This window comes from Ailuropoda melanoleuca, chromosome 13 (assembly GCF_002007445.2).
Source record: "Ailuropoda melanoleuca isolate Jingjing chromosome 13, ASM200744v2, whole genome shotgun sequence".
NCBI classification, from domain to species: Eukaryota; Metazoa; Chordata; class Mammalia; order Carnivora; family Ursidae; genus Ailuropoda; species Ailuropoda melanoleuca.
The window spans coordinates 74,279,852-74,292,620 of record NC_048230.1 but is presented as its reverse complement, the minus strand read 5'-3'; the positions used below and the strand labels follow the sequence as shown (position 1 = coordinate 74,292,620).

General features: G+C 60.7%; 1 protein-coding gene across 1 annotated transcript in view; it reads left to right on the top strand.

The window, feature by feature from the left end:
* Positions 1-5,040: 5,040 nt before the first annotated feature.
* Positions 5,041-12,769, top strand: part of SLC4A11 (solute carrier family 4 member 11) — a 10,202-nt gene continuing 2,473 nt past the window's right edge. The window contains 12 exon segments of the mRNA XM_034641603.1: positions 5,041-5,243; positions 6,803-6,850; positions 9,015-9,167; positions 9,299-9,348; positions 9,618-9,849; positions 9,933-10,014; positions 10,224-10,347; positions 11,754-11,969; positions 12,058-12,151; positions 12,268-12,395; positions 12,434-12,545; positions 12,627-12,760. Coding sequence (XP_034497494.1) covers positions 5,201-5,243; positions 6,803-6,850; positions 9,015-9,167; positions 9,299-9,348; positions 9,618-9,849; positions 9,933-10,014; positions 10,224-10,347; positions 11,754-11,969; positions 12,058-12,151; positions 12,268-12,395; positions 12,434-12,545; positions 12,627-12,760 — 1,416 coding nt within the window. The 5' untranslated portion in view covers positions 5,041-5,200.

The following is a 12,769-nucleotide window of genomic DNA, read 5'->3' as shown; positions in this document are numbered from 1 at the left end:
ACTGGCTTGGCCAAGGGTCATTGTGCATTTCCAAGGGCCCCCCAAAATCAGGCCCACCGGGGAATCTCAGTCCCCCAAAAAAGGGGTTGTTCCCCTAGACCAGCATGGCAGACCATTTCTGAGCTTCTCTGTTAAAATCAGATACATACTTGATTTTTAAATTTTGCTTTCTGCTAGTCTCTTCTAGTACAAGCGATAGCATACACAAAGTTGTTCTGTTGTGGTGGTAGTGATTTTTAGCCAAGGGAGGAAAATGTTTTAATTGAAAACACTCCATGCAATAGGTGCATTTCCCCTGCAGACTGAGAAAAAACCACCATTATTTGGCTCTCTAGTGCCTCAGCAAGCTCAGGGACACCAGTGTTTCATGGGAGCCTGTTTTGAGAATCTTTTTTTTTTCCCTAAATAAGAAAGATCATATAGACTGTAATGTGGGGGTGGACCGCTGCTCCACATTACTGGGGATGAGAAGAGGACTAACTGGAGAGTGATTTTGAAGGAACAATTGACAAGTCAAAATGACTAATTAGACAAGAGCGAGGGGGTGACCTCCAGGTAGAAGTGGAAAAAACCAAAGTGGAAAAAACCCCAGTGTTGTCAAAGAATTCCAAAAACCTTTTTTGTTTCATTAGCCAAAAATTTGTAGAAAAATAAATTTTATCCACAAATTATTTGTGTTTTTCCCAGGGTTCTGCATTGCTAAAGTGACCAACCAAAATAATTTGGCTTAAAAAAAAAATTGTATCAGGGTCAATACATTTTATGTCAAACTAATAAATGACTCAATCTATTTTTAAAAACTGCTAATCAAATAAAATGTGAATATATGTCCATTTTATCCTACAATTACTACGCTTTTTCCATATCAATGAAGACGTTTGATTTTTTTTTCCTCACATGGCTTCAAATTTTTAACAAACTTTACATATTTACTCAGAAGTTTCATGCCTGGGTGAATGTAAAAATAATAGCAAAATAAGGACAACAGGAAGAGGAAAGATGATTTGATAACCAAAACTTCATGGAATTTTCTAGCTAAAAAGACTCCACTTCAACCTCTAGACTGTGACTGTGAGTTGATGGGGCAGGGGGTGGCACAAAGAGGTGTTCTCCTAAGGGGAGCAGGTCCTTGTTGGCCCTCCACAGGGCTTCTTGCCCTCCTGCCTGCCCTCAAAGGAGCCTGGATCTTTCGGTATGGATAGAGAGCAACTGGGAGAGGGCTTAATGCTGTGTTAGTTGGGCACCATAAGGTCTCCCCCCCCATCTATGAGCCTTGGAGGTGTCCCCCAGGAGAGGAGGGTCAGTGGACCAGCATCACTGGAGGGATAATGTGGGCACAGCATCTCTCCTCCCAGGATGGTGAGGGGCTCTGAGCAGCTGGGAAGGCTGGTCCAGGCAGCAGGAGCCCCAAGAGGCTTGTAAAACCCCAGATGACTCAAGGGAAGCCTGCTGGATGCAAGGTGTGGGAAGGCGCACTTGCCAAAGGTCCAAGGAAGGGGAAAGCGGAGGGATGGGGCCGACCTGAAGTAGAAATAAAAGGATTTGGTGCCCCAACTGAGGAGTTTGGGGTGAGAGGAAGGGAGCCGAGGAAATCAGTGGTATCTGGCTGGACCTCGCCTTTAGGTGCAGCTGGAAAACCGGAGTGACAGTGGAGGATAGAGGGCTTCACTGGCTTGAAGGCCTCTGGGAACCCTACGTGGAGACATCCGTTGTGCGTTCCGCGTATCCCAGGTTTATTGAGCACCTACTACACTGGGTGCTGTGCTGGGGAAATACACACAGCCTTCTCTCAGGGAGCTCCCAGTCTAGCTGGGGAGGTGGGGCCCAGGCAGCAAACTGAGAATGAAGAAGGCCCTGCGGCAGTGAGGGGGCCGTGGGGTGTGGGAGGGCAGGAAACAGCAACGGCTGTACCTGAGAGCCACAGGGTGAAGGGAGCAGTGGTAGGGGCTGCGGACACACCTTCCAGGCACCGCCGCAGGGAGGTGGCTTTGCAGAGTTTAGGTCTTTGTTTTCCTAAACACCAGGAGAAGCCGTTGTTGGCAGAGAATGGTTAGGGGTGGGGCCGGTCTGAAGGCCAGGTGGTGGACCAGGCTGGAGGTGAAGGGGCAGAACTGTGCTCTGGTTCTGAAGGCAAACCCAACAAAATTTGCTCCTAGATCCCAGGTGGAGGCAGTGGGCTGACTCCCAGGGCCAGAGCAGCCAGGTAGATGGCGGACTGGGAAGCTCTGTTTTGCCTGGATTTGCTGAGAATTGCCTATTGGCCATCGAGGTTGGGGGAGGGGGAGGAGTGCTGGTGGCGTGTTGAAGTCAAGAGCTCGGTGACAGGAGTCAAGAAAGCTGATGGCAGGCTGTGGCTGATAGAGAGCCACGGGGCCAGGGGAAGCTCTCCCACACCGAGAGCTCCGGAGTTCCATCCGAAGAGGGGGAGCGAGGGGGAGGAGGAGGGGGAGGAAGAGGAGGTTGGCACTGGGCCCTGCTGGGGGAGGGGGAGGGCCTGGCAAGAGCGCTGTGGCAGTTTCAGTGCAGGAGCAGGGACAAAGACGGACGACGGGGTTGAAGAGAAGTAAGGAGGGGGCGTGGAGACAACTCTGGAGAAAGGTGCTCTGTAAGCACGGCTGAGGAATTGGATGGCTCCTGGAGGAGGAAGGGAGTTCAAGGGAGTGGTTTTGTGTTTGTGTTTTTATTATTTTTTTAAAAAAAGATTTCATTTTTCAGTAATCTCTACACCCAGCATGGGGCTGGAACTTACAACCGCGATCAAGAGTCACATGCTCCACCTGCCGAGCCAGCCCCGCGTCCCCTATTTTGTGTTTTTGAATGAGATACTATAGAGTTACTTCCCACTCCAGATTCTACAACCTACAGGCCTAAGAGGCTTATGGGGAAACTGAGTTGAAACTCCTTTGGAAAGCCATTAAGTGCCTTGTGGAACCTGGGGCTCATGTCCACAGCCCAGTAAAGGGACCCCAAGGAAGGGAATGAGACGGAATGTGTGCACCCATGTCTGGACCCGTGTAAGGACCAGATGGGGCACAGGCAGGGACACCTGGGCCACCCGTTATTTCCCCTTGGCCTCCGATCCACAGAAGGCAGGTGGTGGGTGGGAGAGCCAAAGGAAACAGCTTCTCATGTTGGGGAGTGGGGGAGGTCCCCGGAGTTCTGGGGGGCTCTCCAGGGCAACAGGGGAACAGAACCTGCAGGGGCAGAGGGCAGGAAGCAGGGAAGGGCTCAGTGACAGTCCCTCTGAAAGGTCCATCCACCACTGGGGGAGGCCTGGCCTGTGGGCTCCTGTCTCCTCAGTGAGCTAAACAGTGAGGTTCCACATGAGGGAGGAGGCGGCCCCTCCAATCCAGGGTGGCTTCCTGGAAGGCGGGTTGGAAGGTCTGGGTGTTTGGGAGCTGCTGTGGGCACAGGAAGACAGACGCAGAAGCCTACGCATTCCCAGATGGGAGCGGCTGGGGTCCAGCCCTGGTACCCACCCACCCCATCCCACCTTGCTTCCTGGTACTCAGCCTGTCTGTCCTTCAGCTCTTCCTCAACCTCCATGCCCCCCCCCCGCCCCCTACGCTGGAAGTCTGTGAAATGGACTGAGGGTTTAGCTAGAGGGTATCTAAAGATCCCAAGGGTGGAGTGCAGGGGTTCCCCAGGAAGACGCTGTGTGTCTCCTCCCAGGCCTTGCTCACCCCACAGAGAACATGCGGCCAACCCCCAGCTAGTCCTCTGAGTCTGGTAGATCTCCTCTGGTAGTAAGGAGCAGGGTGCTCAGAGCCTTCCCGACTCCCAACTCCCGGGCCATTCATCTGCAGAGGGATCGATCCCCCCATGGCTTCCCTCCCAAGGCACTTACCTTGCCGGGAGGGAAACCCGATAGCCGGCTCACCGGTGGATGCATAGGGCTCCCCCAACGCACCAGGAGCCCTTGGGGGGCTGCACAGCACCCTCCGCTTGCCCCGCCCGCCCTCCTCCATGCCTGGGGGACAGTGGCTGAGGACTCCTTCGGAGCAGGAGGCTGGGTGGGGGGCTCGCTGCTAGTCCTCAGGCTACCACCCAGAGTGTGGAGGGATGGGCTGAACACTGGTGGGGAGAGTTCCTGAGTCAAACTGGGGCTCAGGGCTGTGGAATCGTTTGCTGAGAAGACACCGAGGGTCAGGCCAGGAGTTCATCGCATGGGCTGGATTTGCCCGACCCGTCGCAGCGGACGCCCACCTGCCCGCGCGCAGCACGGCCTCCCTCTACAACCGTACGCGCGCGCGCGCGCACACACACACACATACACACACACACACAGCCTCTCTCTCTCTCTCTCTCTCTCTCTCTCTCTCTCTCTCTCTCTCTCTCTCCATTCGCAGACCAGGGGCTAGCGAATGCTTGTCCCTGGGTCCAGCTCCCCCCCACCCCCCGTTCGGGAAGGAAAACCGGGCGGCGGGGCCACCCTGGGAAGGAAAGAAGCCGCGAGCCAAGACCTTGACCCAAGAGAAGGCCGGGGGCGCGCCGAGGCCAGGAGAAAAACGTCGAGGTGCGCAGCGAGCAAACCCGACGCAGCCGAGCCGGGAGCGCCGCTGGCTCGGCGCACTAGGGCGTAGCCCAGGGAAAGCCCGCCGGCCCATCTAGTTAGTCGGGGCGCGCTTCCTGGAGGAGGAGAAGGAGGGTTTACCACTCGAGCGACTGGGATGAATGAAGGGGGCGGGGCAGCTGGCAGGCTGGGCCTTACCGACGTCTCCTGCCGAGCCCGGGGAGGGGGGGGTGCCCGGCAGCGCGCATAAAGCTGACGCTGGGGGAGTCCTCCCGCGACCTGCCGCAGAGGCACAACTTCGTGGGTCCCTGGGCCCGTCGAGCTTCTTCCCAGAAACTTCCCAGCCCCGCCCAGCCCCTAATCCGGCGACGCCTGGGCGGGCACGCGGGCTCGTAGGAGCCCGATCTACACGTACTGGCGGAGTCGCCCCGGGCTCCCTGGAGCAGCCTGCTTGGGAAGGACGGTAACGCGGGTAAGGACGCCGGGCGGGCGGACGGGACCCCGCCCAGGGCGGCACCGGGGCGGGGCGTCGAGCGCCATTAGGACCCAGGCGCGGCGCGGGGGTGTGTCGCCGGCTCCGGCCGCTGGCCCGCCCGAGTCGCCGAGCTCGGGGTCCCGGAGATTGTGGGTGAGGAGCCCGGGCTTGCGCGCGTGTGTGCAGCCGTCCGGCGGCCGATCGCCGGAGCCATGGCCGCGGCCACCCGGCGCATGTTCCATCTCCAGCCATGCGGTGGGTGCCTGAGCCGGCAGGCGCGGCAGGGATGCCGGGAGGGCCGTCCGTTCTCCGCGGCGAAGGGGTGCTAGGCGAGGTCGCGGCGCCGTCGGAGCACCGGGGAGAACGCGGCTGCCGCCGGCCTGCAGAAACCCCGGGCCACGGTGGGCGAGGGGTCGTGGAAGCTTCCCAGGCCTGGGGTCAGGTGTGAGTTCGGCCGAGAGGGAGGGGGAGTCCGGGGGAGTACGCGGGTGGTGGAGGGAGGCCCAGGGGGCCTCGTGGACGCTGCGTGCTTGATTCAATGCTCCGTCGCGGACTTGAAATTCTTAGTCTTTGAACCAGTGCGGTAGCCAGTGGAGGGTTGGGGCGTGTAAGTGGTTGGGACGGAGCTGTGGGGTCCCTAGCACCCCGAGCGCCGGGCTCTTCCCAGCGGGTACCCTGCCCTTCGTTCTGTCGGGACACCTCCTCGCCCCCGGCGCTGCGGAGAAGGCGGCCCGCCCTCAGGGATCCCGGGGCCTCCCACTGCCCCCTGCGAGGCCGCAGCAGCCTTTACCTCGCGGCCCTGACGCCTGAGAGCCAGCCTGCAGTTTGTACGACCATTTATTTACCTGCACGTGGGGCGCTCGGGATGGGAGTAAGGTGTGCACCACCCCCTCCCTTGCAGACCCTCGTCACCCTCGTCCCCTGTCCATCGCTGCGGCCTCGGATGTAGCTTTACCACCCCCGCCCCTCCCTTCTGGATGCAGCCCCGGCTCCCGTCCCGCGCGTCCGTATCCTGCCCCCCTCCCGACCCCCAGGGTCTCCGAGTCTGGAGGCGCTTTCCTCTCGTGCACGCGGCCCCTCCTGTCGCTTCCTTTCTCGCAGGGAGCGGCACAGTCGGGACCATCGGGCCCGGCGCTGTGAGCGCGCCCAGCGCTCCCCGTTCCCCACCCCCGCGCCCCGCCGCCGTCTTCTACCCGGAGGACCAACGGCTCCGCCTCCCAGGAGGCCAGGGACGCGGGTGGCACCGAGGGGAGGAGGCCGTTGCCAAGTCAGCCCCCTGTGACCCCGGGAGCGTGCGGTTGGGGGCTACTGCACGTGTGATGGGTGTTGATGGCCCCTGGGACCGATGTGAGAGTGAGAGGCGCTATGTGCAGGCAGGAGGCCCCCTGCCTGGATGCTGGACAGCAAGACAGGGAGGCCGGCCAGGACAAGGAGGGTGGAGGGGCTGGCCTCCTCCCTCCAGGCCTGGCTGCCGGTGCTGAGTAACACAGTCTACGAATCCTGCGCGGGTACTGTTAATAACTCCTGGAGGAAACGGTGCTGGGAACGTCCCCTCTTCCCCCTTGGCACTTTCCCACTTGGGCCAACCCTAGCAGACCAGCTGAAGAGTAACCAGCTGGGCTTCCTCTGGCTCTGCAAGGGGCCCCGGCCTAGTACAGCCCCTGCTCCTTTCCCCCCAGCTTGGCCTCTGTTGGGCACCTGGGAAGGGTGAGGAGGCGTCCACAGGGTTGGTGTGGGGTGGCGAGCAGTTGGGCACAGGAGACTGTTCAGGGCTGGTTGGTGGAGCTGGTGACAATTCTGGACTTCCCTTACAGAATACTCCTCTGCTGTCATGTCGCAGAACGGGTACCTTGAGGATGTAGGTGAGTACCTCTGGTGGGGGGGGTGTGGAGAGAGAGCTCCTTGGTCAAAAGTCTCTAGGGGACCTAGTCCCTCCAGCTGGGTACCCATGGCGTTGACCACCGGCTGTGGCCCTCTGCTAGTGCTTGGATGCCTTTAAAGCCTCCCCTCCGGGAAGTGGTGGTATGGTCGGGCAGCAGCCGACACCGCCTCGGACCCTGACAGGTCCCTCTGGTGGTCCTGGGAGGGCAGGCAGTTCCCTCTCCTGGGCTGTGTGGACCATGTGGTGACCTCCCTTGGTTCGCTGTTAGAATGTTCTGGTTCCTGGGCCAGCCTGTAGGCCTTGCCGTCTATGCCCACATCCCTCAGTCCCTGCCCAGCCCTGCGGGAGGGGCTGCCACAGTCCCTCTAAAGCGATGTAACCGAACCTTTCCGCACTTCAGCTCTCCTGCTTGCTCCAGACCGGCTCTCCCCCTCTCCGTGTCTCGGGGCTCTCCTGTGCCCACACCTGGGGGCTGGCCTGACCATCGGAGGGTGTTCAGTGGGGTGGTGCTTGGACAGAGTGGTGATAGGCTCTGACCCAAGGTCCCCAGGGCCTGGTGACTGCAGGGGTCAAGCTGCTGGCCAGCAGGCTAGGTGTGTGGTTGGGCTTATAGGATGGACGTGGGGACATGGCCTCTTAGGAGCATTGCAGGGACCTGGTCGCGTCAGCTAGGCAGGTCCTAGGTAGAGCCCAGAGTAGGGGAGAAGGGGGCAGTGTGAAGGGCAGTGCCCAGAAAGAATGGGTGCCGGTGGGGGTGACGAAAGGGAGGCTAGGGCAGGTGGGCTTTTTCGTGGACAGGAGCTCCATGACAAAAATGGGAAGGACAACTCTTGACTCTGAGCTCTGCGTGCAGTGCAGACCGAGCACCTCCTGCCCCAAAGGGCCCAGGCCGAGCACAGGACACAGGGGGAACAGGGCCTGGGATGTGCAGAGGAAACCGGCGGGCTGGAGTGGAAGTGAGTCAGGGTGAGTCACTGCCTGGCAGGTGTAGGCGTGCTGCTGACCCTTCCCCGTCCCTGCACAGGTGTTTGTCAGGCATTGGTGGGGTCTGGGCGCTAAAAGCCCCTTTCCTGGGAGCACTCACAGGTGGCGAAACATAGGGACCCAGAGGATGGTCAGGAAGGGGTGCCGCAGGGCCCTAGGAGGACTGGCCGGAAGAGGTCGCTTCTGTGGAGCCTCGAAGAAGGCCCTCTGGGGAGGGAAGCCCTCTGCTCAGAGGACAGGCTCTGGCATGCCTGGGGTGTTGGCCCGGTGGCCTGAGGAGTGACAGATCAGAGGTCGGGAGTGGTACTGGGCCTGACGGGCTGGGGGTCAGGATAGGGGTGGCAGGGACCAGGCAAGGCTGGAACATTTGCATGTCACCAAGAAGCCTTCCTCTACAGCAGGGGCGCCGGGGCGGGGGGCCATTGTGGGAGCTAAGGCCCACCCAGAGAAAGGCTCCGCTCTGGGAGTCCCAAGGTGCCACGACACTCCTCCTACCCGCCATTGGGCATCTCCTGGGGGTCCCTCCCTCTCAGTCCCGGACTGTGTCTCTGGCTCCCCTACTTCCTGGGCCTTGTCTGATGTCTGGACCGACTCTCTCAGCCTCGATGCTTCGCCCCACATGCCCTCCCTGAAAGAAAGCACTCTAAAACCCTGTGCCAGTAAGGTAGGGAGGGGGCTGGACACCGCAGTAGTTCTGGCTTCCCTTGGGTCCCCTCCAGGGAGCCTGGCAGGTGGGTCCCGTAATTTGGGGGTTCGGGGAGGGCATCATTTAACTTAACTGCATCATTTCACCGCGTACCAGACCCAGAGCTGTGGAATGACCATATTTTTCTGTAGCTGAAAGGATACACATGGGTCAGAACAGGGCAGGGCCCTGGTTCCTGCAGCTGAAGAATGTTGGAGAAAGCCGGTGGGTGGGGGCTGCCGGCTGGCGGCAATACTCTACTTGGGGCTGGGCTGGGCCTAGACATTCGGCCCACCTGGGCCTGAGGCTTCCTTCCCGGCCTACAAGAGGCCTCCCTGGCCACTCACTGAGAGCGCGCCGAGTGGGACAGCTCAGGGGCCCCTGCTCCTTGGGCTCGGAGTCCCTCCCTCTGGTGTGTAGCACTGACAGCCGGGCCCTCTCTGGGGGTCTCTCTCGGTGGTGGTCGGGCCTCTAGGCTACCTCAAGTGTGACATGGATGAAGCCTCTGAAACCCGTGAGGAGAGCCTGGGGGACGAGGCCTTCGACACGGTCAACTCCTCCATTGTGTCTGGCGAGAGCCTCCGTTTTTTTGTCAACGTCAACCTCGAGGTGCAGCCCGCCCAGGCTGGTATGGGGGTTGTAGCAGGGACAGGCTGGGGGGGCGGGCAGGGGACTGGGGGCTGGGCAGACACGGCCCCACTCCACCTGAGAGTCCTGACGAGGTGGGGCGGCGCCCTGAGCCCTCCCGCTTTTCTCTAGCCGAGAGTGAAGCGCCTGGCGGCTGCGGGCTCCTTCACACGTCCCGTAAGGTGAGTGGCGCGGCTGCGGGACGGGAGACACTCGGTGCCAGGCCAGCCATGGGGGTGGAGGTGGCTGCTTCCCTGGGGTAGCTCGCGCCGCCCCCCCCCCACCAGACCTCTCACACTAGCCCCCCGCCTGGCCAAGGGGGGCTGGGCCATCCCTCTCGGAAGGGGTGTCGGGCGGGGGCAGCCGGGGATCACCACGGAGGAGGCGCCCAGGCCGTGCCAGCGCATCTCCCTCACGGGCCCGTGTGGTTCCGTGTGTGCGGCCCCCCCAGTACCTGAAGCTGAAGAACTTTGAGGAAGAGATCCGGGCACACCGGGACCTAGATGGCTTCCTGGCCCGGGCCAGCATCATCCTGAACGAGCCGGCCACCTCGCTGGATGACGTGCTGCGGGCCATGCTGGGCCGCCTGGCCCACGACCCCCACAACGCTGAGCCCGACTGCAATCTGGACCTGTTCATGGCCATGCTCTTCACGGATGCCGGGGCCCCCACGGAGGGGAAAGGTGGGGCCTGGCTCCCCGGCGGGGCGCTGGAGCTCGGGGAGGTGGGCCGACGGGCCCTCTGACCCCCGTCGCTCTGCCCTCAGCCCACCTGCTGTCAGACACCATCCAAGGGGTCACTGCCACGGTCACGGGGGTGCAGTACCAGCAGTCCTGGATCTGCATCATGTGAGTTGCCAGGCCACCACATTGGCCTCCCCAGTGACAGGCTGGCCCACCCGGCTTGGGGGCTGAGGGTGTGAGCATTCCCGTCCCATCCGGTCTTTTTCTCTCCCCAACAGAGGTCACTGGGGGTGAAAGTTAGGGGTCCCGGGGGAGGGGGGAAGCCAGCTCCCAGCGTGGCAGCCGTGCGCTGTGTGCCCGCCCCGCCCCCGCAGCTGCACCTCCAAGGCCCTGTTGAAGCGGCACGTGTGCATCAGCCGCCTGGTCCGCCCGCAGAACTGGGGGGAGAACTCCTGTGAGGTGCGCTTCGTCATCCTGGTGCTGGCCCCGCCCAAGATGGTGAGCAGGGGTCTGGAGGTGGCTCCCTTTCCTGAGAAGGAAGGTCCCAGGCTACTCGGCCCTCTCCCTGGGGGCATCTCCTCCACGTGCTGGCGGACCCCACAGTCCGGGCCCCTGAGGGCCTCGTGCTCACGCTGCCCTTCATATCTGCCCCACCGAGTCTCCCTGAAGCGTCCTCGCTAGGCCCTCATCAAGCCCTAATTTCCCCCGAGTTTGCCCAAAAAGTCATATTTTCTTCTTGACTGAAAGGAGATACTTGTTAAAATTAGTATTATTCAAACATGGGGGACTTTTTATTGGCCTGCCCCAACCCCAATCCTTCTTCCAGTTGGCTGGCTCTATGATTTGCTGGCCAGGGATCCCCACTTGTGCCTGGGCCATGTACCCCCTGGTCAGGGGCACATCGTGCTTGTGTGGGGGCCTGAAGCTAGTATGCTTTGGGGAGTCTTCTTTGAAGGAAAAGGATTTCAAAATCATGAACAGAAAATGGCAAAGGCCCCTCCCCAGGCCTGAGAAGGGCCTTCACGCTTAAAACTCCACTAGCTTCTTGATGATTCTGGCCCTGCCTCTGGTACAGACTCAAGCTTGGCACGGCCCTCCTCCACGGGCTTTCTCTTTGGCAAAGCGGGTGCTGAGGGGAACGTCCCTCCCGGGGATTTCAGAGGCGTGCTGTGAACCTTCCCAAAGGTTACGGTGCTGGGGAGAGGGGAAGTGGGCAGGTCATGGGGCAGAGGGAGTGACAGCTGGTGGAGCAGAAGGGGCAATATCCCAAGGGCTGAGTGGCTGGACTCATGCCTTGGGACAGGCCACCTAGCCCAACACCTGGCTCCTCTGGAGAACGAGCCTGTTCGAAAGCGAACAGGGAAGCAAAGCATGGGTGGGACAGGCCTGTCCCCACGAAGGGACAGATGCTGCTCCCAGAGGACGGGTTGCTGTGGGGGAGGCTGGACCCTGAGTTCACGGACAGAGTTGACTTTGGTCAGGCAAGAGGGAGAAGGCTTGACAGGGCTGGAGCCCCTCGGAAAATCACATGAACCAGCAGACAGTAGGAATACGGTTGGTGCAGTGGAGCTGGGGAAAGGTTTGTGTCCATCGTTGTGATTCCATTAACCACGATGATGTGAATATGTGTTCCTTGGGACAGTACCAGTACCTCAGTTTCTAAGAACTCATGAGTTTCGGAAGGAGATTTGGAGGCCGACGGTGGTTCTGGTGATCTGCTCACCTGGCGGGAATCCTGGCAGACTCCACTAATGCTTGACCTTCGGGGGACAAAACTTGCTGCCAGTTCGCAGTGGGGGGCAACTGCCACGTGCTTGGGACTATCAGTGATGGCAAGGGCAGGGCGCGGGTTCCTCCACTCGCCAGGAACCGCAGGTGTGACTTCTCCTGTCCCCTACCCTCAGAAAAGCACCAAGACTGCCACGGAGGTGGGGCGCACGTTTGCCACCATGTTCTTGGACATCACCTTCCGCCAGAAGCTCCTGAACACCCGGACGGAGGAGGAATTCAAGGAGGCCCTGGTGCACCAGAGACAGCTGCTCACTGTGGTGAGCCAGTGCCCAGCCGTCGGCGCCAAGGGCTACAACGTGAACCCCATCTGCATACACAGATCCCCACAGGTACAGGAAGCGGGGGCAGGCCTGGGCAGGTGCAGCGGGCCATGGGCCACAGGCCAAAGAGCTGACAGATCTCTGTCCCCTTCCCCAGCCCCTGAAGCACAAGGACTTTCTCCCTGTGGGGAAGGGCATCCGGGAGGACATAGCCCGCAGGTTCCCCGTGTACCCACTGGACTTCACAGACGGTACGTGGCCCTACGGTCCCCCCCCGCCAAGAGCTCAGCCTGTGGCCTTGGTCCCAGGACAACACATGTGCCTGTCGTGCAGCTGCAGCAAACTTCCCATCCCGTCCCATCCCTAGGCATTATCGGGAAAAACAAGGCTGTGGGCAAATACATCACTACCACCCTGTTCCTATACTTCGCCTGCCTCCTGCCCACCATCGCTTTTGGGTCCCTCAACGATGAGAACACAAATGGGGCCATTGGTGAGGGGGGTGGGGTGGGGGGCGGGGCGGGGCGGGGGGGGCGCAGAAGACCATGGCGGGGCAGAGCATCGGAGGTCTCTTGTACGCGCTCTTCTCCGGGCAGCCGCTGGTGGTGCTGCTGACCACCGCGCCCCTGGCCCTCTACATCCAAGGTGCCGTGGCTCTGGGGGCGGGGGGGGGGGCCCCCGGGCCCAGCCTGGCCCTGACCACCCCCTTCGTCCCGCTGCCTGCAGTAATTGGTGGCATCTGTGACGACTACAGTCTGGACTTCAACACCTTCTATGCGTGGACGGGCCTGTGGAACAGTTTCTTTCTCGCGCTTTATGCCCTCTTCAACCTCAGTCTGATCATGCGTCTCTTCAAGAGGTGACAGGGC